General features: G+C 52.2%; 2 protein-coding genes across 2 annotated transcripts in view; one reads left to right on the top strand and one right to left on the bottom strand.

Annotated features, from left to right (window-relative positions):
• Positions 1-202: 202 nt before the first annotated feature.
• Positions 203-12593, top strand: LOC142923839 (uncharacterized). The gene is made up of 5 exons (XM_076064823.1): positions 203-1456; positions 8359-9092; positions 9574-9799; positions 11744-12025; positions 12355-12593. The coding sequence occupies exons 1-5, from the start codon at positions 1390-1392 to the stop codon at positions 12591-12593; spliced, it is 1548 nt and encodes a 515-aa protein (XP_075920938.1). The 5' UTR covers positions 203-1389.
• A 7665-nt stretch (positions 12594-20258) lies between these two features.
• Positions 20259-26252, bottom strand: part of LOC142923838 (transcription initiation factor TFIID subunit 1-like) — a 42041-nt gene continuing 36047 nt past the window's right edge. Inside the window, exons 10-11 of the mRNA XM_076064822.1 lie at positions 24946-25204; positions 20259-20687 (exon numbers count right to left, since the gene is read on the bottom strand). Coding sequence (XP_075920937.1) covers positions 20312-20687; positions 24946-25204 — 635 coding nt within the window. The 3' untranslated portion in view covers positions 20259-20311. The remainder of the gene's footprint in view (positions 20688-24945; positions 25205-26252) is intronic.

Here is a 26252-nt window from a genome sequence, read left to right as displayed (position 1 = left end):
AGAGGAGTGGCAGCCTCTCCTCCGCAGTGAGCGTTCGAACATTCCACGTGGCCACCCGTAGTGGTTTTTCGTTGTTTCTGGAGGAGCCCCGAGGGTAGATATTCAATCTCCTGGCTCCGCCAATTGGGGTTTGGCCAGGAGACGTCATAGACGCCTGGCCCCCCGGATCCTCCGGCACAAGCTTATTAGTTATATACTTAATTTGCGGTTTAGTGTTAATTAATTGAAGGTGGAGGGGTTACCAGGCCCTCGCACCCGTCCAGAGTCCCCGTTTAACCCCTGTGGTAGTCACATATGCCATGCGGGGAGGAGCCAATCGAAATTGGACCTCCCCCCACAGCACTGTCCACGACAGAGTTGCCCGTCCGGCACCACGAGGAGGTAGGGGGTTGTTTTGCTGGACACAGACAGATACACACACATGCACACACACACACACTCATACACTGACACTCATACACAAGCAGATACACAGACACTCATACACAGGCAGATACACACACGCACACAGACACACACAGACACGCATACACAGGCAGATGCACAGACACACAAACTTATACACAGGCAGATACACAGACAGATACACAGACACTCATACACAGGCAGATACACATACACAAACATACACAGCCTTATAGATACGCACACACACACTCATACACTGACACAAAGACAAAGACTCACACACACACCCACAGGCTCACTCATTCATTCATACCCTGCCACCCACACACACTGACACACACACATACTGACACTCACACACAGAACACACTCACACAGAGCACACACACACACACTGACACACACACACTGACACACACACACTGACGCACACACACTGACACACACACACTGACACACACACAGACACACACACACTGACACACACACACTGACACACACACACACACTGACACACACACACACTGACACACACACACGGACACCCACACACAGACACACACACAGACACACACACAGACACACACAGACACACACACAGACACACACACACTGACACACACACACTGACACACACACACTGACACACACACTGACACACACACACGCTGACACACACACACGGACACCAACACACAGACACACACACAGACACACACAGACACACACACAGACACACACACACAGACACACACACAGACACACACACAGACACACACACCCACACACACACAGACACACACACACAGACACACACACACAGACACACACACACTGACACACACACACTGACACACACACTGACACACACACGGACGCCCACACACACAGACACACACACAGACACACACACAGACACACACACCCACACACACACAGACACACACACAGACACACACACACGGAACGCAGTCGCTCGCCATGCCGGGTGCGCTCGCCCAGGCGGCTGTGGTGGTTCTGCTCTGCTGTGCGGCAATCATCGACTGCGGTAAGTGTAGTGTATAGTGTAGTGTATAGTGTAGTGTATAGTGTAGTGTGTAGTGTAGTGTATAGTGTAGTGTATAGTGTAGTGTATAATAGTGTAGTGTATAGTGTAGTGTATAGTGTAGTGTATAGTGTAGTGTAGTGTATAGTGTAGTGTATAGTGTAGTATATAGTGTAGTGTGTAGTGTAGTGTATAGTGTAGTGTATAATAGTGTAGTGTATAGTGTAGTGTATAGTGTAGTGTAGTGTATAGTGTAGTATAATGTGGTCTATAGTGTAGTGCATAGTGTAGTGTATAGTGTAGTGTATAGTGTAGTATAATGTAGTGTATAGTGTAGTGTATAGTGTAGTGTATAGTGTAGTATAATGTAGTGTATAGTGTAGTGTATAGTGTAGTGTGTAGTGTAGTGTATATTGTAGTGTATAGTGTAGTGTATAGTGTAGTGTGTAGTGTAGTGTATAGTGTAGTGTGTAGTGTATAGTGTAGTGTGTAGTGTAGTGTATAGTGTAGTGTATAGTTTAGTGTATAGTGTAGTGTGTAGTGTATAGTGTATAGTGTAGTGTATAGTGTAGTGTATAGTGTAGTGTATAGTGTAGTGTATAGTGTAGTGTGTAGTGTAGTGTATAGTGTAGTGTATAGTGTAGTGTAGTGTATAGTGTAGTGTATAGTGTAGTGTGTAGTGTATAGTGTAGTGTGTAGTGTAGTGTATAGTGTAGTGTATAGTGTAGTATATAGTGTAGTGCATAGTGTAGTGTATAGTATAGTGTAGCGTATAGTGTAGCGTGTATAGTGTAGTGTATAGTGTAGTGTATAGTGTAGTGTAGTGTATAGTGTAGTGTATAGTGTAGTGTGTAGTAGTGTAGTGTATAGTGTAGTGTATAGTGTAGTGTATAGTGTAGTTATAGTAGTGTGTAGTGTAGTGTATAGTGTAGTGTGTAGTGTAGTGTGTAGTGTATAGTGTAGTGTGTAGTGTATAGTGTAGTGTATATTGTAGTGTATAGTGTGGTGTGTAGTAGTGTAGTGTATAGTGTAGTGTATAGTGTAGTGTATAGTGTAGTTATAGTAGTGTGTAGTGTAGTGTATAGTGTAGTGTATAGTGTAGTGTGTAGTGTATAGTGTAGTGTATAGTGTAGTGTGTGTGTAGTGTGTGTAGTGTGTGTTTGTAGTGTGTATGTAGTGTTTGTGTGTAGTGTGTGTAGTATAGTGTGTGTGTAGTGTGTGTGTGTAGTGTGTGTAGTATGTGGGTATAGCGTAGTGTGTGTGTAGTGTGTGTGTGTAGTGTGTGTAGTGTGTGTGTGTATGGTGTGTGTGTATGTTGTGTGTGTCTGTGTGTGTGTCTGGTGTGTGTGTCTGGTGTGTGTGTGTACAGTTTGTGTGTGTGTACGATGTGTGTACGGTGTGTGTGTGTGTGTATGGTGTGTGTGTGTGTGTACGGTGTGTGTGTGTACGATGTGTGTGTGTACGGTGTGTGTGTGTGTATGGTGTGTGTGTATGGTGTGTGTGTATGGTGTGTGTATGGTGTGTGTATGGTGTGTGTGTGTATGGTGTGTGTGTGTTTAAGGTGTGTGTGTACGTTGTGTGTGTGTACGGTGTGTGTGTATGGTGTGTGTGTGTACGGTGTGTGTGTATGGTGTGTGTGTGTATGGTTTGTGTGTGTATGGTGTGTGTGTACGATGTATGTGTGTACGGTGTGTGTGTGTATGGTGTGTGTGTGTACGGTGTGTGTGTATGGTGTGTGTGTGTGTACGGTGTGTGTGTGTACGGTGTGTGTGTGTACGGTGTGTGTGTGTATGGTGTGTGTGTGTGTACGGTGTGTGTGTATGGTGTGTGTGTGTATGGTGTGTGTGTATGGTGTGTGTGTGTGTGTGTACGGTGTGTGTATGGTGTGTGTGTATGGTGTGTGTGTGTGTGTACGGTGTGTGTGTATGGTGTGTGTGTACGATGTATGTGTGTACGGTGTGTGTGTGTGTATGGTGTGTGTGTATGGTGTGTGTGTGTACGATGTATGTGTGTACGGTGTGTGTGTGTATGGTGTGTGTGTGTGTGTACGGTGTGTGTGTGTGTGTACAGTGTGTGTGTGTACAGTGTGTGTGTGTGTGTACGGTGTGTGTGTACGGTGTGTGTGTGTATGGTGTGTGTGTGTACGGTGTGTGTGTACGGTGTGTGTGTGTGTGTATGGTTTGTGTGTGTATGGTGTGTGTGTACGATGTATGTGTGTACGGTGTGTGTGTGTATGGTGTGTGTGTATATATGGTGTGTGGTGTGTGTGTGTGTATGGTGTGTGTGTGTGTGTAGCGTGTGTTTGTGTGTGTGTACGGTGTGTGTCTGTCTGTGTGCCATCTGTTGAGGAAGTACTGAAGGCAATCCAGAGCCAGAGACCAGTAAAGACTCGGCGAAATGCTGAAGGAGGGTAGCATTTGTGCACAGACTACCCTACATGATATCATAACAACAGTCTGGACCACTGGACGGGTTCCGCAGGATTGGAAGGATGCCCTGGTGGTCCCCCTCTTTAAGAAGGGGGACCGCACAGACTGTAACAACTACAGGGGCATCTCACTCCTCAGTGTGCCGGGAAAGGTCCTGGCAAGGATTATTCAGCATCGCCTTGCCAGGCACGCTGAGGAGAGGCTTGCGGAGCCCCAATGCAGTTTCAGGAAAGGGCGGTCCTGCACAGATGCCACATTTTCTGTCCGTCTGCTACGGCAGAGGTGTAGGGAATTCCAACAAGACCTACATCTCTGCTTTATTGACCTGGTCAAGGCCTATGATACCTGGGCTCTGGGTTGTTCATTCGTGCCTTCGGAGTCCCTTTCGTGACTGCATATAAAAAAACCCAATGAGTAATTTTATGCAGTCACGACAGCTTTAATTCTCATAAGGCTTCTGTTCATCCCTCCAGCCCCCCTCTCTCTCTCTCCTTGCTTCACTGTCCCGTCTTTTCCTCCCTCCATGCCTCTTGTGAGCTTGTACATGTATGTCTACTGACCGTGTAGCTCGTATTTTTTTCATTATATGCTGGTATGTGCAGTCCAGAGGATGGACACGACATTTAGCACTCTTCTGAAATTCGTGGTCCTGCCATGAATTGTGTCTAACTGTGTTGTTGGCCTGACTGGTTGTGGCTTCACGTAATGTTTTTTTTTAAAGGTTTGTTGAATTCTCGTCTCTCATCTGCTTGTTGTGTTTACCTTCGTGATTTGTTCTTGACACCTGATGGAGGTCGCTTGCGTTGTGATCGAAACGTCGTGATTGGTTTTCTTTTAATGTAATTTTATTGTATTTCTACGCACGTGACTTTAGCGAAAAAAACAATGGGCAATTTTATGCAGTGTATATTATATACAGTGTATATTAACTATACAGTGTATATTAACTATACAGTGTATATTAACTATACAGTGTATATTAACTATACAGTGTATATAATATACAGTGTATATTAAATATACAGTGTATATTAACTATACAGTGTATATTAAATAGAGTGTATATAATATACAGTGTATATTAACTATACAGTGTATATTAAATAGAGTGTATATAATATACAGTGTATATTAACTATACAGTGTATATTATATACAGTGTATATTAACTATACAGTGTATATTAACTATACAGTGTATGTTATATACAGTGTATATTAACTATACAGTGTATATTAACTATACAGTGTCTATTAACTATACAGTGTATATTAACTATACAGTGTATATTAAATATACAGTGTATATTAACTATACAGTGTATATTAAATAGAGTGTATATAATATACAGTGTATATTAACTATACAGTGTATATTAAATAGAGTGTATATAATATACAGTGTATATTAACTATACAGTGTATATAATATACAGTGTATATTAACTACACAGTGTATATTAACTATACAGTGTATATTAAATAGAGTGTATATAATATACAGTGTATATTAACTATACAGTGTACATAATATACAGTGTATATTAACTACACAGTGTATATTAACTATACAGTGTATATTAACTATACAGTGTATATAATATAGTGTATATTAACTATAGAGTGTATATAATATACAGTGTATATTAACTACACAGTGTATATTAACTATACAGTGTATATTAACTATACAATGTATATAATATACAGTGTATATTAACTAAACAGTGTATATTAACTATACTGTGTATTATATACAGTGTATATTAACTATACAGTGTATATTAACTATACAGTGTATATTAACTATACAGTGTATATTATACACAGTGTATATTAACTATACAGTGTATATTAACTACACAGTGTATATTAACTATACAGTGTATATTAACTATACAGTGTATATTAACTATACAGTGTATATTAACTATACAGTGTATATTAACTATACAATCTATATAATATACAGTGTATATTAACTATACAGTGTATATTAACTATACAGTGTATATTAACTATACAGTGTATATTAACTATACAGTGTATATTAACTATACAATCTATATAATATACAGTCTATATTAACTATACAGTGTATATTAACTATACAGTGTATATTAACTATACAGTGTATATTAACTATATAGTGTATATTAACTATACAGTGTATATTAACTATACAGTGTATATTAACTATACAGTGTATATTAACTATACAGTGTATATTAACTATACAGTGTATATTAACTATACAATCTATATAATATACAGTGTATATTAACTATACAGTGTATATTAACTATACAGTGTATATTAACTATACAATCTATATAATATACAGTGTATATTAACTATACAGTGTATATTAACTATACAGTGTATGTAACTATACAGTGTATATTAACTATACAGTGTATATAATATACAGTGTATATTAACTACACAGTGTATATTAACTATACAGTGTATATTAAATAGAGTGTATATAATATACAGTGTATATTAACTATACAGTGTACATAATATACAGTGTATATTAACTACACAGTGTATATTAACTATACAGTGTATATTAACTATACAGTGTATATAATATAGTGTATATTAACTATAGAGTGTATATAATATACAGTGTATATTAACTACACAGTGTATATTAACTATACAGTGTATATTAACTATACAATGTATATAATATACAGTGTGTATTAACTAAACAGTGTATATTAACTATACTGTATATTATATACAGTGTATATTAACTATACAGTGTATATTAACTATACAGTGTATATTAACTATACAGTGTATATTATACACAGTGTATATTAACTATACAGTGTATATTAACTACACAGTGTATATTAACTATACAGTGTATATTAACTATACAGTGTATATTAACTATACAGTGTATATTAACTATACAGTGTATATTAACTATACAATCTATATAATATACAGTGTATATTAACTATACAGTGTATATTAACTATACAGTGTATATTAACTATACAGTGTATATTAACTATACAGTGTATATTAACTATACAGTGTATATTAACTATACAATCTATATAATATACAGTCTATATTAACTATACAGTGTATATTAACTATACAGTGTATATTAACTATACAGTGTATATTAACTATATAGTGTATATTAACTATACAGTGTATATTAACTATACAGTGTATATTAACTATACAGTGTATGTAACTATACAGTGTATATTAACTATACAGTGTATATAATATACAGTGTATATTAACTACACAGTGTATATTAACTATACAGTGTATATTAAATAGAGTGTATATAATATACAGTGTATATTAACTATACAGTGTACATAATATACAGTGTATATTAACTACACAGTGTATATTAACTATACAGTGTATATTAACTATACAGTGTATATAATATAGTGTATATTAACTATAGAGTGTATATAATATACAGTATATATTAACTACACAGTGTATATTAACTATACAATCTATATAATATACAGTGTATATTAACTATACAGTGTATATTAACTATACAGTGTATGTAACTATACAGTGTATATTAACTATACAGTGTATATAATATACAGTGTATATTAACTACACAGTGTATATTAACTATACAGTGTATATTAAATAGAGTGTATATAATATACAGTGTATATTAACTATACAGTGTACATAATATACAGTGTATATTAACTACACAGTGTATATTAACTATACAGTGTATATTAACTATACAGTGTATATAATATACAGTGTATATTAACTATACAGTGTATATTAAATATACAGTGTATATAATATACAGTGTATATTAACTATACAGTGTATATAATATAGTGTATATTAACTATACAGTGTATATAATACACACTGTATATTAACTATACAGTGTATATAATACACACTGTATATTAACTATACAGTGTATATAATATCCACTGTATATTAACTATACAGTGTATATTAACTATACAGTGTATATTTAATATACACTGTATATTATATACAGTGCATATTAACTATACAGTGTATATTAATTATACAGTGTATATTAACTATACAGTGTATATTAACTATACAGTGTATATAATATACAGTGTATATTAACTATACAGTGTATATTAACTATACAGTGTATATACTATCCACTGTATATTAACTATACAGTGTATGTAACTATACAGTGTATATTAACTACACAGTGTATATTAACTACACAGTGTATATAATATACAGTGCATACAATATACAGTGTTTATCTAATATATTGTATATATAATATACAGTGTATATATAATATACAGTGTATATCATATACAGTGTAAATATTATATACAGTGCATATAATATACAGTGTAAATATTATATACAGTGTATATTATATTTACTGTAATAGTCGATGTCTTGGTGATGGCGCTGCTTTTGTGCCCCTCCCTCTGCGGCGCAGACCCCGCCTCCCCCCACCCAAGGCCCCGCCCCTCCGCTTCGGGCCCCGCCCCATCTCATTCTAGCCACGCCCCCTCCTCTTCATACCCCGCCCCACCGCTCTATGGCCACGCCCAGAGGCACGCCGGCCTTAGACAGCCGCTGCCCTCTGAGTCGAGCCCCGCCCCTTCCTATGCAGGCCACGCCCCATCCACACCAAGCCCCGCCTTTTCCGTGCCGAGCCCCGCCCACTCAACGGCAAGCCCCGCCCTTTTCGTGCCGAGCCCCGCCCACTCAACGGCAAGCCCCGCCCCACCCGTAGCAAGCTACACCCCCTCCGCACAAGGCCCCGCCCACCCCACACCAAGCCCTGCCCTGCCTCTGATGGGCCGCGCCCCCTCCGCATCGAGCCCCGCCCCTCTTACAGCAGGTAACGCCCGCCTCAACGCAAGCCCCGCCCCGTACGCCTCAAGCCCCGCCCCTAAGGCCCCGGCCCCGCCCCCCCAGCTCGTGCTGGGCGCAGTGGGCTCCACGGTGGAGCTGCCGTGCCACAACGCGGAGCCCGCGTGGATCGAGCCGCGGTGGGGGCGGTGGCACCGGGGGGGCGGGGACTCTGGCGGAGGGGGCGGGGACTCTGGCGGAGGGGGCGGGGACTCTGGCGGAGGGGGCGGGGCCGCCTCGAGCTCCGAGGCGCCACCCGATCGCCGCGGGGCGTTCTGGTCGTGGATCAGTCGCGACGGACGGCACAGGGGGCAGGTGAGGGGGAGGGGCAGGTGAGGGGGAGGGGCAGGTGAGGGGGAGGGGCAGGTGAGGGGGAGGGGCAGGTGAGGGGGAGGGGCAGGTGAGGGGGAGGGGGTGAGAGGGCAGGTGAGGGGGGGAGGCACAGGGAGGGGGGGAGTGTACCCCCACCCACCCCCAGGTGATAGTCTATGTGTACCCCCACCCCACGTGTACCCCCACCCACGTGTACCCCCACCCCACGTGTACCCCCACCCCACGTGTACCCCCACCCACGTGTACCCCCACCCACGTGTACCCCCACCCCACGTGTACCCCCACCCCACGTGTACCCCCACCCCACGTGTACCCCCACCCCACGTGTACCCCCACCCACGTGTACCCCCACCCACGTGTACCCCCACCCCACGTGTACCCCCACCCCACGTGTACCCCCACCCCACGTGTACCCCCACCCCACGTGTACCCCCACCCCACGTGTACCCCCACCCACCCCCAGGTGATAGCCGACGTGTACCCCCGCGGCTCGGCCCGCCGCTACCTCTCCCCGCTCAGGCCGCGCGCCGCCATGCGGCGAGGCCGCGGCGCCTTCCTCCTGGGCGACTTCTCCCTCCGCCTGGGGCCGCTCCGCCCGGGGGACGCCGGCGCCTTCACCTGCCGCCTTCACGAGGCCGGCTCGGGCCGCCGGGACTACACCCGCACCCTGCGCCTGGAGACCGTGCAGGGTGCGTGCTGGGGGGCACCTGGCGGAGGCCCGGGACCGGTTCCCGCTAACACTTCTGCGTGGATTCACTCTCCCGACGCTATGACACTCTAAGAGGGGGTTTTTTTTTTTTTTTCCCCCCCTGTTTTCTCTGGCGGCAAAACTGAAGCCCTGTTGTTTTTTTGTTTTTTACCGAGGAATCGTGTCACTGCATTAGCCGCGATACCTGCGGTCAAAATGCAAACACGAAACACTCTCTGATAATATGATGATGCATTGTCCTTGAAACTGATTTGGTCCACACCAAGGCACGGCTTTCTTTTGAGCCTCGACCCAATTGGTGCTCGACCAGATGACGCCAAAAGGCGTCACCACAGCTCAAAGACAACGCCGCTATCAAAGCCCAGCAGATGTTCTTGCTTGGACCCGGCATGCATCCATGATGTTGTGTGGATGCGCCGATGCCGGAACAGCGTGTTGGTAATTACAAGCCCATGGGCTGCACAAAAATCTAGCAGCCTCCTACCGTTGTTATTGAGCTGATCTGGCCCATGCCCTCCAATCACTCCAGACCAGGTGCCAGCATCATGACCAACTCGGGCATTGAAGTCACCCAACAAGATGACTCTATCCCGAGGGGCCACTTTAGCCAGCACCTGTGACAGGTCACAGAAGGCATCTGACTCATCGGCTTTGCCTGCATCCCTCCACGGATGTTCGTCTTCGGTGGAGGCATAAGTAACCACGACCACCAATCCTCGCCTCAGATTGATGGGAAGGCGAGCCCAAAGTAGCCTGGGGCTTACAGCTTCCCACACCTCACTGCCATGCTCCCACGCCCCCTTCATTATTTTGTTCAAAAGAAGAGCCACATACTCTTTGATTTTATTCGATAAAGTCACTTAGGTAAAACGAATTAAAATAAAATAAACAATTAAAACACGACGTTTCGGAGGCAACGCAAGCTTCCGTCTTCAGGTGGGACCAGTCACAGCCAAAATCGCTGCACCAAGTGGCGAGGCTCTGGGAACCTAGTGCTTAAATACAGGTTAAGGTGTGCAGGGATGAGTTAATCCGTCTTTTGTTGTGTGTAGGGTGTGGGAGATGGGTCACTGTGTGTGTGCAATATAAACGGACAGAATATCGGCCAGGATGTGCTGTAAGGGAGCAGTAGAAAAAAGGAAAATAGAAAGTTCGGAAAGAATGTTTGATATACCACTGCTTGAAATTGCTATTAGAAATTAGTGTTTGGTATGATTCAAAACGTCTTTCCAGTGGTTGCTTAATTTGAAACCATTCTCTCGGTTGATAGGTTCCCAGAGCCTCGCCACTTGGTGCAGCAATTTTGGCTGTGACTGGTCCCACCTGAAGACGGAAGCTTGCGTTGCCTCCGAAACGTCGTGTTTTAATTGTTTATTTTATTTTAATTCGTTTTACCTACGTGACTTTACCGAATAAAACCAAAGAGTATGAATCTTTGCAGTCACGAAAGCTTCAAATTTAGAAGAGCCACACCCTGTTGTTTGACAGTCTGCTGCCCTGAGTAGAGGACTGTCCACCCCTCATGGTGGCAGGAGCCAGAACCGGTCCACCGGACCTCCTGAATACCACAGAGATCCAGGCGGTACCGGTCCAGCTCCCGACAGAGGAGTGGCAGCCTCTCCTCCGCAGTGAACGTTCGAACATTCCACGTGGCCAAACGAATTGGCTTTTCGTTGTTTCTGGAGGAGCCCCGAGGGTGGAGATTCAATCTCCTGGCTCCGCCAATTGGGGTTTGGCCAGGAGACGTCATAGACGCCTGTCCCCCCGGGGCCTCCGGCACAAGCTTATTAGTTACATATTTAAGTCGTAGTTTTGTGGTAGACACACACACACAGACACACACACAGACACACACACAGACACACACACACGCGTGCACCACATCCAGCCACCTAACGCACGTGACCTGCCCTCTCCCCCACAGTGGTGCCGAGCCACCGGGGCCCCTTCTCCCCGCGCTCGCCCCTCGCCCTCTCGTGCGCCCTCTCCCATTGGCCGCAGCCGCGCCCGCCCCGCGTCACGTGGTCCCTGCGGGGGTTGCCCCTGGCGATGGGGCCGCAGCCGCGCCACCGCCGCCGCCTGGGCGACGGGGGGCGGAGCGTCGCCATCCGCCGCCTGCGATTGGACGACGCCGGCGCGTGGGCGTGCCACGTGACGGCGCCGGGCGGGGCCACGGCCACGGCGACCTTCGACCTCCGTTTCCGCGGTGAACGCACGCACGCGCCGCTGCTGCGGTTGTTCAAGTTGTGGTTGTTGTTGCTGTGGTTGTTGTTGCTGTGGTTGTTGCTGTTGTGGGGAGCGGCGGTGCAGCAGTTAGCGCCGCGCCAACAACCCGGTGAGCCGAGTTCGATTCCCCGCTCACGGCCACCAACACCCAAGTGACGACGGTCCCGGGCCTCCCCCTAGGTCGACTCAGCCTCAAACGAATGACCTGCTGGAGCGGGGAGAGAGACGAAGGCGGTGGGCAACGTGCCGTGCCGGACTCCGTAGGCGCCGCTACTCGCTAACGGCACCACCCCCCCCCACCCACCCCAGACGACGGCGCCTCGCCGGCCAAAGGCGGCGCCGTCGCCGCTGCGGTCACCACCGGGCCGCTGGCACCGACGGCTCGCGGCTGCCGACCCGACGCGGCGCCGGAGCGGCCGCCGCCGATGCCGCTGCTGGCGCCGGGATTGCTGATCGTCGGCATGGCGGCCGGGGCCGGGCTGGCGCTGATTGTCGTCGTCGTCGCCTGCAGGAGGTCGCGGGCCCGGAACGACGGCACACGGCCTTGAACGGCGGCGGTGGACTACGGCGGTGGTTGGGAGTTGGCCCAAATAGATCGTGTGGTGATGGTGGCGATGGTTGTGATGGGGGGTGGTGGTGATGGTTGTGGTGATGGTGGTGGTGGGGGTGGTGATGGTGGGGGTGGTGGTAAGGGTGTGGGAGCGTGGCGGTGAGGCGTGCAATGCTGTAAGCCCCAGGCTACTGTGGGCTCGCCTCCCCTAGGTCGACTCGGCCTCAAATGAGTACCTGGTACGGTGTGTAAACATCGCCACTGGGGAGACAAAGGCGGTCGGGCGTGGTGCTGGCCACCCACCCCCTCGTGTACCGTTCCGGCCTTCATAGATACTCGCTATAAGCACTTGCCCCTACAGTCTGCCCAGGCTATATGGGGGATCTTTGTCTTTGATGGTGATGGTGCTTATGGTGGTGGTGCTGATGGTGATGGAGGTGGTGGTGATGGTGGTGATGGCAAAAACAACCCTCAACCTCCTCGCTGGTGCCGGATGGCAACGCTGTGGTGAGCAGTGCCACTGGGGGGAGGGCCAATTGCGATTGGTCATTCACCCTCATGGCGTTTGCAGCCACCACAGCGGCCAAAAGGGGCTCTGGATGGGTGCGAGGGGCTGGTAACCAACCAACCTAACTACCACTCAACGACGGGGAAAAAATATATCCAACTAAGCTTGTGCCGGAGGCCCCGGGGGGACAGGCGTCTATGACGTCTCCTGGCCAAACCCCATTTGGCGGAGCCAGGAGACTGAATCTCTACCCTCGGGGCTCCTCCAGAAACGGCAAAAAGCCACTGCGGCTGGCTATGTGGAACGCTCACTGCGGAGGAGAGGCTGCCGCTCCTCTGTCGGGAGCTGGATTGGTACCGTCTGGATCTGTGTGGTATTCAGGAGGTCCGGTGGACCGGCTCTGGCTCCTGCCACCATGAGGGGTGGACAGTCCTCTACTCAGTACAGGAGACTGCTAAGCAACAGAGACTTGCTCTCCTTTTGAACAAAAGAATGAAGGGGGTATGGGAGCGTGGTGGTGAGGTGTGGGAAGCTGTAAGCCCCAGGCTACTTTGGGCTCGCCTCCTGATCAACCAAAAGCGAGGAATGGTGGTGGTGGTTGCTTATGCACCCATATAAGATGAACATCAGTGGAGGATTGCAGGAAAGGCGATGAGTCAGATGGCTTTTAAGACCTCCTGTCACAGGTGCTGGCAAAAACGTCCCCTCGGGATAGAGTGACTTCGATGCCCAAATTGGTCATGATGCTGGCACCTGGTCTGGAGTGATTGGAAGAGATGGGCCAGATCAGCTCAATAACAACGGTAGGTGGCTGCTAGACTTCGGTACAGCCCATGGGCTTGTAATTACCATCACGCTGTTCCGACATCGGACGCATCCACACATCATCATGGATGCATGCCGGGTCCAAGCAAGAACACCTGCTGGACTACATAGTGACGGACCAGCGGATACGGGCCCATGTCCTTGACACCAGGACCTACCGTGTAGCTGATCTACCCACCGACCATCGGCTTGTCATCTGTAAGATGCGCCTGCCATTCTTCCACTCCGGTGGTGGGTGTCCATCTAGGACCCCATTCAAACCCACAGTGGCCTGGTCTCAGCTAGCCGAGAATAGTTGCAAGCGAGAATTTCAAAATCGCTTGCAGCTGGGGTTGGCATTGTCCCTCCTCGCTCCTTCTAATGCTGAAAATAAATGGGTGAGGTTCAGGCCTCTGGCTCACGCAGCTGCAAAGGCTGCATTGGGTACACGGTCCAGAACTCCCCAGAGACCCTGGCTGAAGGAGGAGGTGTTCTGGCTGGTTGAGAGAAAGCGACAGGCCCACTCCCGTCGTCTACGACATCCAACATCAGAGAATGAGGAGTCTTAACCGCAGCCTTCGCTCCGAGATTCGGAGAGCCGTGCGGCGCTGCAAGGATGAATGGTGGGCACGCCTTGCCGATGAGATGGAATCTGCCTCAGCAGCCATGCGATCACAAATCACTCTTCGATTCCATCAAAAACGTTAACTTGCAGTACCTCCTCATCCTTAAGGGAAAGAACGGTGATCCGATCTCGGACCCCCAGGAACAGGTCTGCAGGATTGCGGAGCATTTTTGTGAGGTCTTGAGGGGGGGGGGGGAATTCCCTCAGCCCAGACATCGCGATGGGGCAAGGTTGGGACGTCCCTGCTAGGGCCGCCGTGCCTCAAACATTGACAGAAGCAGCCACCCGCTCCGAGTGGTTGGCTGACGTTACATCTGTGGGGGAAGTGTGGGGGATCAGGAAAAGCGCCGGGCAGAGACGATCTCCCAGGCGAAATACTGAGGGAGAGTGGCATCTGTGTGTGGGGGTGGTGGTGGTGGTGATAATGGTAGTGGTGGGCATGGTGGGGGTGGTAATGATGGTAGGTGTGGTGGTGGTGATGGTGGTGGGCGTGGTGGGGGTGATGTTGGCGGTGATGATGGTGGTGGTTGTGATGGTGGTCGTGGGGGTGGTGATGGTGGTGATGGTGGTGGTTGTGGTGGTGATGATGGTGGTGGTTGTGATGATGGTGGTGGTTGTGGTGTTGACGGTGGTGATGGTGGTGGTTGTGATGATGGTGGTTGTGGTATTGGTCGTGGGGGTTGTGATGGTGGTGGCGGTGGTTGTGGTGATAGTGATGGTGGTGGTTGTGATGATGGTGGTGGTTGTGGTGGTGATGATGGTGGTGGTTGTGATGGTGGTGGTTGTGGTGTTGGCGGTGGTGATGATGGTGGTGGTTGTGATGATGGTGGTGGTGGTTGTGATGGTGGTCGTGGGGGTGGTGATGGTGGTGGTAGTGATGATGGTGGCGGTGATGGTTGTGATGATGGTGGTGGTTGTGGGGGAGGTGATGGTGGTGGTTGTGGTGATGGTGGTGGTTGTGATGATGGTGGTGGTTGTGGTGTTGGCGGTGGTGATGATGGTGGTGGTTGTGATGATGGTGGTGGTTGTGGTGTTGGTGATGATGGTGGTGGTTGTGATGGTGGTGGTTGTGATGGTGGTAGTGGGGGTGGTGATGGTGGTAGTGATGGTGGTGGCGGTGGTGATGGTGGTGGTTGTGATGGTGGTCGTGGCGGTGGTGATGGTGGTGGTTGTGATGATGGTGGTTGTGATTATGATGGTGGTGGTTGTGATGGTGGTCGTGGGGGTGGTGATAGTGATGGTGGTGGTGGTCGTGGGGGTGATGGTGGTGGTTGTGATGGTGGCGGCGGTGGTGATGGTGGTGGCGGTAGTGATGGTGTTTGTGATGATGGTGGTTGTGATGATGGTGGTGGTCATGGGGGTGGTGATGGTGGTAGTGATGGTGGTGGTTGTGATGATGGTGGTGTTTGTGATGATCGTGGTGGTTGTGGTGATGGTGGTGTTTGTGATGATGGTGATGGTTGTGGTGATGGTGGTGTTTGTGATGATCGTGGTGGTTGTGGTGATGGTGGTGTTTGTGATGATGGTGATGGTTGTGGTGATGGTGGTGTTTGTGATGATCGTGGTGGTTGTGGTGATGGTGGTGTTTGTGATGATCGTGGTGGTTGTGGTGATGGTGGTGTTTGTGATGATGGTTGTGGTGATGGTGGTGTTTGTGATGATCGTGGTGGTTGTGGTGATGGTGGTGTTTGTGATGATGGTGATGGTTGTGGTGATGGTGGTGTTTGATGATCGTGGTGGTTGTGGTGATGGTGGTGTTTGTGATGATGGTGGTGGTTGTGCGGGTGGTGATGGTGGTCAGATCGCAGCGCGAGCCGCTTTGTGTTGTTGTACCCCTCCACCACTTGGCGGAATGAAGAGAGTCGACCCATGTGGACAAGCCGTAGCTGCCGCCACCGGCGTTTAATGTCACGGCTCGTTTGAGACATCACCACCACCACGTGGAAGTGACATCACCACCACCACGTGGAAGTGACATCACCACCACCACCACGTGGAAGTGACATCACCACCACCACGTGGAAGTGACATCACCACCACCACGTGGAAGTGACATCACCACCACCTCGTGGACGTGACATCACCACCACCACCACGTGGAAGTGACATCACCACCACCATGTGGAAGTGACATCATCACCACCACCACGTGGAAGTGACATCACCACCACCACCACCACGTGGAAGTGACATCACCACCAACCTCGTGGACGCGACATCACCACCACGCGGAAGTGACATCATCACCACCACCACGTGGATGTGACATCACCACCACCACGTGGAAGTGACATCATCACCACCACGTGGAAGTGACATCATCACCACCACGTGGAAGTGACATCACCACCACCATGTGGAAGTGACATCACCACCACCCTCGTGGACGTGACAACCACCCCGTGGACGTGACATCACCACCAACCTCGTGGACGCGACATCACCACCACGCGGAAGTGACATCACCACCACCACGTGGAAGTGACATCATCATCACCACCACGTGGAAGTGACATCACCACCATGTGGAAGTGACACCACCACCACGTGGACACGTTGACAAGCGGTACCCGAACAACAAACTTAAGACGTCTCTCTACCCTGCATGGTGTACTATGCACTGCTGGATGGAGATCAACGTGATGATGATGATGGTGTCTCTCTACCCTGCATGGTGTACTATCCACTGCTGGATGGAGATCAACGTGATGATGATGATGGTGTCTCTCTACCCTGCATGGTGTACTATGCACTGCTGGATGGAGATCAACGTGATGATGATGATGGTGTCTCTCTACCCTGCATGGTGTACTATCCACTGCTGGATGGAGATCAATGTGATGATGATGGTGTCTCTCTACCCTGCATGGTGTAATATCCACTGCTGGATGGAGATCAACGTGATGATGATGACGATGATAGTGGTGGTGGTGGTGGTCTCTCTAACCTGGGCGTTGACGAGAATGCAATCTCATAACCCACCAGAGTACACAACGGCCTACTAATAATCATACACAAGCCTTACAATATAAGGCGGCTTAATATACACGTAGAAAAACTAAGTAAATATATACACACACGCACACACGCACACACGCTTGACCCACGGAGCGTAACGCTGCTTACACCAAGGGCGGAGAGGGGTGACGTGTGAGCGAGTCGTCAGAATAAAAACGCCACATCACGGGTTGCACCGAGTTCAAGCTAGCTAGCTACGTGTCACGTGATGGCGGGCAGTGGGTGTGCACGGGCCGCCACTCGGCTGCCGTGCAGCTCAGTTTCAGCGGCGACCCCCCGGGGGGGCGGGGTGGGGGGCGACGCCGACGACAGCAGCCTCAGCCTCAGCGGAGGCGTCGCACCGCGTGGACGATCATCACGGCGGCCCAAATACTGCCGCTGATGATGACGCTGATGATGATGATGCTGCCGCTGATGATGACGCTTCCGCTGATGATGCTGACGCTGATGATGCTGCCGCTGATGATGCTGACGCTGATGATGCTGCCGCTGATGATGCTGCCGCTGCTGATGATGCTGCCGCTGATGATGCTGCCGCTGATGATGCTGCCGCCGCTGCCGCTGATGATGCTGCCGCTGACGATGCTGCCGCTGATGATGCTGCCGCTGCTGCCGCTGATGATGCTGCCGCTGACGATGCTGCCGCTGATGATGCTGCCGCTGCTGCCGCTGCTGATGATGCTGCCGCTGATGCCACCACCGCCGCCGCCGCTGCAGCTGCCAACGTCCACGGGGCTCTGTCGCATCCCGCCCCCACCGCCTCAGTCGCTGTCGCTCGCCCTGCCTAACGACATCACCTCCTCCTCCTCCTCCTCGTCGCTGTCGTCCTCATCGTCGTCGCTCAGCATCACCTGCTCCACCACCACGGGGCCCGCCCGGCCCCCGCCCCTAGCCCCCGCCCCCCCGCCCCCCCCGGGCTCCGCCCCCGCAGGCTCCAGCTCCGCCCCCCGGCTCTCGATCGCTCCCGGAGGCTCCGCCCCCCGGCTGTCAACGGTTTGCCGGTGCTCCGCCCCCTGGCCCCCAGGCCCCGCCTCCTCGTCGTCCATGTCTTCGTCGGCCTGGGGTGGTGAGTCGGGGGGGGGGGGGGGGGGTGAAGGTCAAAAGGTCAAAAGGTCAAGGTGCGTTTCAAGTTTTATTTAGTTTGACCCGGTAAGAACTCTTAGAGACGTCAGGATAGAGTCGATTTTGCAAGAGTGGGCGAGTGGGCGAGTAACTGGGTGAGTAAGGAGGTGAGTGAGCAGGTGAGTGAGTGGTTTGAGTGGGTGAGTGAGTGGGTGAGTAGGTGAGTGAGTGGGTGGGTGAGTGATTGGTGTGAGTGGGTGAGTAGGTGAGTGAGTGAGTAGGTGAGTGAGTGGGTGAGTGGGTGAGTGAGTGAGTGAGTGGGTGAGTAGGTGAGTGGGAGAGTCAGTGGGTGAGCGAGTGAGTGAGTGAGTGGGTGAGCGAGTGGCTGAGTGAGTGGCTGAGTGAGTGGCTGAGTGAGTGGGTGAGTGAGTGGGTGAGTGAGTGGGTGAGTGAGTGGGTGAGTGAGTGGGTGAGTGAACGAGCGGCTGAGCGATTTCAAGTTTTCCTCACTCCAGGAATCCATACTGTTTGGTTCTTTCCGTGAGGTCCACGTAGGCAAAAAAACAAAAATAAAAAATCACGACGCCTCCATCTCAACACAAGCAGGAAGTTAGGTGCCGGAGGGGCGCTCGACGAGAGAAGGGCTGCTTGCAAGGGGACGGGGGGCCGCTCGACAAGCCAAGGGCTGCTTGCAAGGGGACGGAGGGGCGCTCGACAATTGAAGGGCTGCTTGCAAGGGGACGGAGGGGCGCTCGACAAGCCAAGGGCTGCTTGCAAGGGGACGGAGGGGCGCTCGACAAGCCAAGAGCTGCTTGCAAGGGGACAGAGGGGCGCTCGACAATTGAAGGGCTGCTTGCAAGGGGACGGAGGGGCGCTCGACAAGCCAAGGGCTGCTTGTAAGGGGACGGAGGGGCGCTCGACAGGAGGATGGCTGCTTGCAAGGGGACGGAGGGGCGCTCGACAATTGAAGGGCTGCTTGCAAGGGGACGGAGGGGCGCTCGACGAGAGAATGGCTGCTTGCAAGGGGACGGAGGGGCGCTCGACAATTGAAGGGCTGCTTGCAAGGGGACGGAGGGGCGCTCGACAAGCCAAGGGCTGCTTGCAAGGGGACGGAGGGGCGCTCGACAATTGAAGGGCTGCTTGCAAGGGGACGGAGGGGCGCTCGACAATTGAAGGGCTGCTTGCAAGGGGACGGAGGGGCGCTCGACAATTGAAGGGCTGCTTGCAAGGGGACGGAGGGGCGCTCGACAATTGAAGGGCTGCTTGCAAGGGGACAGAGGGGCGCTCGACAAGCCAAGGGCTGCTTGCAAGGGGACGGAGGGGCGCTCGACAATTGAAGAGCTGCTTGCAAGGGGACGGAGGGGCGCTCGACAAGCCAAGGGCTGCTTGCAAGGGGACGGAGGGGTGCTCGACAATTGAAGGGCTGCTTGCAAGGGGACGGAGGGGTGCTCGACAATTGAAGGGCTGCTTGCAAGGGGACAGAGGGGCGCTCGACAAGCCAAGGGCTGCTTGCAAGGGGACGGAGGGGTGCTCGACAATTGAAGGGCTGCTTGCAAGGGGACGGAGGGGCGCTCGACGAGAGAATGGCTGCTTGCAAGGGGACGGGGGGCCGCTCGACAATTGAAGGGCTGCTTGCAAGGGGACGTTGCACGCGCGGAGGGTTTCAGCTTGGCGTCACCCAGGGCTGAGTGGGCGGGGTTCAGATGTGCCAACGAGCCACGTCGCCCTGCGGGCAGGCGCCGCGGCAGCGTGATTGGGCGAGAGGCAGGGCCTCGTGAGCGGCGCCAGCGGCGGCGTTGTCAGGGGCGACGGCTCTCACCACCACCACCTCGTCGTTGTCGTCGTCGGCGTGGCGACGGCGACGACGTGTCCGGGGGCGGCCCCCCGCCGCGCCCCCCCCCCTCCGCCGCCGCCCCCTCGCGAGGCCCGGGCCGAACTTGGCGTCCACCACCTCCACCTCCACCTCGTCGTCCTCCACCTCCTCGTCCTCGTCGTCCTCGTCCTCCTCCTCCTCCTCGTCGTCGTCGTCGTCGTGACGCCGCTTGTGGGCGAGGTGACCCTCGAAGTTGCCGAAGCTGACGGGGTGGGAGGGGGGAGGGGGTGGGGGAGAAAGGGGAGGAGCAAGGTGGGGGGAGGGGGGAGAGGGGGTGGGGGAGAGGTCGGGGAGAGGGGGTGGGGGAGGGAGGGAGGGAGGGAGGGAGGGGGTGGGGGAGAGGGGGTGGGGGAGGGAGGGAGGGAGGGGGTGGGGGAGAGGGGGTGGGGGAGGGAGGGAGGGGGTGGGGGAGGGAGGGGGGGTGGGGGAGGGAGGGGGGTGGGGGTGGGGTTATTTTACAAGAACCAATGATGGCGATGGATGGACAAAGTAACTCAACCTCCACCACCAAAGACTGTAGGAGGGGCAAGCGCTGTCAGCGAGTAGCAGCACCTACGAAGGCCGGCACGGCACACGAGGGGGGTGGGTGGTCAGCACCACGCCCGGCCGCCTTTGTCTCCCCTGCGGTGATGATTTACACACCGCACCAGGTACTCATTTGAGGCTGAGTCGACCCAGGGGAGGCCCGGGACCGGTTCAGATAATCGCCACTGGGTGTTGGCCGTGAGCGGGAATCGAACCTGGGTCGCCAGGCTCGTAGCGCTGACAGCTACACTACCGCTCCCCACCACCGCCAACAACAACAACCGCCATTCGCCACTAAGTGGCGGTGACGTCACCACGACGCTTGTGCCAGGCTATGTGCACCTTGAGGCCACGTGAAGTGTCGAACGCCCGCTGGCAGGAGGTCACGGGGCAGACCCAGGTGCCACGGGTCGACTGACTGAGATGACTGGCTGATGCACCACCTGTGCCCCCTACTGTGCCAACCTGCTGTGCTTTAGCCACCCGGCGCTCCGCTCGTTGTTGTGAGCGTCGCTCCTCCGCCCTCCGTTGTTGTTGGAGGGCGACTGCCTCCAACTGCCCAGTAGCATCCTTCACGAGCCTCCTCCACAGAGGCCGATCTTGACACCGCTGGTACCAGTCATCGACAAGTCCACTCAGCTCCACGTCCTCCTGTACCACATCACTCCATATCTTCTCTAGCCCGTGCCGCGCCCGTTTAGCCCCCCCTCAATCCGGCCGAACAAAAGCTGTTTCGGGATGCGGTGGCTGGGCATGCGGGCTACATGACCCAGCCATCGCAGCCTTGCCTGCCGGAGCTCACTGATGGGAATGTGTCCAGATCTTTCAAGGATTTGTGAGCTCCTCACACAAAATAGATGTTAAATAATGTGGGAGCCAGAGGACATCCCTGTCGCACCCCAAGGTGTACAGGGAATGGCTCTGACTCCCGGCCACGTAGTTTTACCCGGGCCCGCTCACCATCATGAAGGTCCTTAATGATCGTGAGCAGAGGGTCAGAGACTCCGAAAGCACGAAGAACAACCCAGAGTCCAGGCCTACTGATGGTATCATAGACCTTGACCAGGTCAATAAAGCAGTGATGTAGGTCTTGCTGGAATTCCCTACACCTCTGCTGTAGCAGACGGACAGAAAATATGGCATCTGTGCAGGACCGCCCTTTCCTGAAACCGCATTGGGGCTCCGCAAGCCTCTCCTCAGCATGCCTGGCAAGGCGTTGTTGAATCATCCTTGCCAGGATCTTTTCCAGCACACTGAGTGAGATGCCCCTGTAGTTGTTAAGTCTGTGCAGTCCCCCTTCTTAAAGAGGGGGACCACCAGGGCATCCTTCCAATCCTGCAGAACCCGTCCAGTGGTCCAGACTGTTGTTATGATATCATATAGGGCAGTCTGTGCACAAACGCCACCCTCCCTCAGCATTTCGCTTGGGAGATCATCTCTGCCCGGTGCCTTTCCTAGTCTCAGACTCCGGATCACCTTCAGTACTTCCTCAACAGATGGCACTTCAGCCAGCCACTCACACGGGGTGACTTCTTATTATTATATTTAAGGCACCGCAGCCTCAGCAGGGTGGAGATGCCACTTTACCTCATGATATTTTCCAGGCTGAGAGAATTCCCCTCCCCCAAGACCTTAAAAAAAATGTCCGCAAACCTGCAAACCTGTTCCTGGGGGTCGGAGATCGGATCACCGTTTTTTCCCCTAATGATGGTAATAGGTGTGGCGCTGCAGGTTATTTTTTTGATGGAGTTAAATAGAGATTTGTGATCATGGGCTACTGAGACAGACTCCATCTCCTCAGCAACCCGCGACCACCACCCATCCTTGCAGCGTCTCACGGCTCTCCGAACCTCCGAGCGAAGACTGCTGTAAGCCTCCTCATTCTCTGACGTGGGGTGCTGTAGCCGATGAGAGTGGGCCTGTCGCTTTTTCTCAGCCAGCCGGAACACCTCCTCTGTCTGCTAGGGTCTCTGGGAATGTTTGGACCGTGTACCCAAAGCAGCCATTGCAGCTATATGAGCCACAGTCCTAAACCCCAGCCGCAAGCGATGATGAAATTCTCGCTTGCAACTTTCATCAGCTAGCTCAGACGATGCCACTTTAGGTTGGAATGGGGTCCTGGGTGTACACCCACCACCGGAGTGGAAGAATGGCAGGCGCATCTTACAGATGACTAGTCGATGGTCAGTGGGCAGATCAGCTCCACGGTAGGTCCTGGTGTCAAGGACTTGTACCTGTATCCGCTGTTCCGTCACTATGTAGTCCAGCAGATGTTGGACTCAGCATCTGGCCCATGCCTTCCAATCACTCCAGACCAGGTGGCACCATCATGACCAACTCTGGCATTGAAATCACGAAACAGGAAGACTCTATCCCGAGGTGCCACTTTAGCCAGCACCTGTGACAGGAGGTCATAGAAGGCATCTGACTCATCGGCCTTGCCTGCATCCCTCCACTGATGTTCATCTTACATGGGTGCATAAGCAACCACCACCATTCCTCGCTTCTGGTTGATCAGGAGGCGAGCCTACAGTAGCCTGGGGTGGACAGCTTCCCACACCTCACCACCACGCTCCCATACCCCCTTCATTCTTTTGTTCATAAGAAGAGCAACTCCCTGTTGTTTAGCAGTCTCCTGCCCCGAGCAGAAGACTGTCCACCCCTCATGGTGGCAGGAGCCAGAGCCGGTCCACTGGACCTCCTGAATACGGCATAGACCCAGGCGGTACCGGTCCAGCTCCCGAGAGAGGAGTGGCAGCCTCTCCTCCGCAGTGAGCGTTCCAACATTCCATGTGGCCACCCTCAGTGGCTTTTTGCTGTTTCTGGAGAAACCTCGAGGGTAAAGATTCAGTCTCCTGGCTCCGCCAATTGGGGTTTGGCCAGGAGACGTCATGGACGCCGGTCCCCCCAGGGCCTCTGGCACAAGCTTAGTTGGACATTTTTGTCCACGTAGTTGAGTGGTAGTTAGGTTGGAGGGGTCACCAGCCCCCCGCACCCATCCAGAGCCCCCTTCGGCCACTGTGGTGGCTACAAATGCCATGAGGGGAATGGCCAATCTCAATTGGCCCTCCCCCAGTGGCACCGCTCACCACAGTGTTACCGCCCGGCACCAGCGAGGCGGTAGGGGGTTGTTTTGCCATCACCACCACCTCCATGATCATCAGCACCATCACCATCACGACCACCACCACCAAAGACAAAGATCCCCCATATAGCCTGAGCAGACTGTAGGGGCAAGTGCTGTTAGCGAGCACCTATGAAGGCCAGAACGGTACACGAGGGGGTGGGTGGCCAGCACCACGACCGACCGTCTTTGTCTCCCCAGTGGCGAGGTTTACACACCGCACCAGGTACTTATTTGAGGCTGAGTTGACCTAGGAGAGGCCCAGAACCGGTACAAATAATCGTTATTGGTGTTCGTTATTGGTGTTGGCCGTGAGCGGGAATCGAACTCGGGTGACCGGGTTCGTAGCGCTAACCGCTACACCACCACTCTCCATCATCACGACCGCCACCATCAGCACAACCACCACCGCCACCACCATCAACACCTCCACTTTCTCCACCACCTCCACTACCACCACCATCACCACCACCTCCACCACTACTTCCGCCACCACCTCCACCACCACGTCCACCATCACCTCCACCACCACCTCCACCACCTCCACCACCACCACCTCCCCCACCACCTCCACCGCTTCCATCACCTCCATCACCACCACCTCCACCTCCATCACCACCACCTCCACCACCACCATCACCTCCACCACCACCTCCACCAGCACCACCTCCACCGCCTCCATCACCTCCATCACCACCACCTCCATCATCACCTCCATCACCACCACCACCACCTCCACCACCTCCACCACCACCACCACCACCTCTACCACCACCACCACCACCTCCACCACCACCACCACCTCCCCCACCTCTGGTTGGCATCTCCGTACGACAGGCAGCTGCTATCTTCGTTGTCGCTAGCGAGGCGCTGCATCCCACCCCGCCGCCCCTCCTCCTCGTCGTCCTCCACCTCCTCCTCGTCCTCCTCCTCGTCGTCCTCCTCGTCCCCCCTCCTCCCGTGTGCCGCTCCCCCGACTCCCCACGCGGTGCTGGGGGCCGGGGCCGGGGGGAGCGGCTGCGGCGTGGACTCCACGTCCGAGTCGGTGCCGCTCTCGCTCAGGGGCACGCCTGTCGCACGCAACAACGCACAAAGGTCCCAACGTGGTGTCGCCTTGGCCGACTGTTGGGGGCAAGCTCTGTTAGCGAGCGCCTACCAAGGCCGGAGCGGCGCGCGAGGGGGTGGGTGGCCAGCACCATGCCCGGGTGAGTGGGCGAGCGGGCGATAGGGTGAGTGGGCTAGTGAGAGACTGGGTGAGTGGGTGAGTGGGCTAGTGGGAGACTGGGTGAGTGGGTGAGTGGGCTAGTGAGAGACTGGGTGAGTGGGTGAGTGGGCTAGTGGGCGACTGGGTGAGTGGGCTAGTGGGAGACTGGGTGAGTGAGCTAATGAGAGACTAGGTGAGTGGGCGAGCGGGAGACTGAGTGAGTGAGCTAGTGAGAGACTGGGTGAGTGGGCTAGTGAGAGACTGGGTGAGTGGGCTAGTGGACGACTGGGTGAGTGGGCTAGTGAGAGACTGGGTGAGTGGGCTAGCGGGAGACTGGGTGAGTGGGCTAGTGGGCGACTGGGTGAGTGGGCTAGTGGGCCACTGGGTGAGTGGGCTAGCGGGCGACTGGGTGAGTGGGCTAGCGTGAGACTGGGTGAGTGGGCTAGTGGGCGACTGGGTGAGTGGGCTAGTGAGAGACTGGGTGAGTGGGCTAGCGTGAGACTGGGTGAGTGGGCTAGTGGGCGACTGGGTGAGTGGGCTAGTGGGAGACTGGGTGAGTGGGCTAGTGAGAGACTAGGTGAGTGGGCTAGTGAGAGACTGGGTGAGTGGGCTAGTGGGAGACTGGGTGAGTGGGCTAGTGAGAGACTAGGTAAGTGGGCTAGTGGGAGACTGGGTGAGTGGGCTAGTGGGAGACTGGGTGAGTGGGCTAGCGTGAGACTGGGTGAGTGGGCTAGTGGGCGACTGGGTGAGTGGGCTAGTGGGAGACTAGGTGAGTGGGCTAGTGAGAGACTGGGTGAGTGGGCTAGCGTGAGACTGGGTGAGTGGGCTAGTGGGCGACTGGGTGAGTGGGCTAGTGGGAGACTGGGTGAGTGGGCTAGTGAGAGACTAGGTGAGTGGGCTAGTGAGAGACTGGG

The sequence above is a fragment of the Petromyzon marinus genome, unplaced genomic scaffold (assembly GCF_048934315.1).
Source record: "Petromyzon marinus isolate PM22_M1 ecotype Great Lakes invasive population unplaced genomic scaffold, UKy_Petmar_22M1.pri1.0 PM_Scaffold_79, whole genome shotgun sequence".
Lineage (NCBI taxonomy): Eukaryota > Metazoa > Chordata > Hyperoartia > Petromyzontiformes > Petromyzontidae > Petromyzon > Petromyzon marinus.
This window is presented reverse-complemented; position numbering and strand designations above follow the sequence as displayed.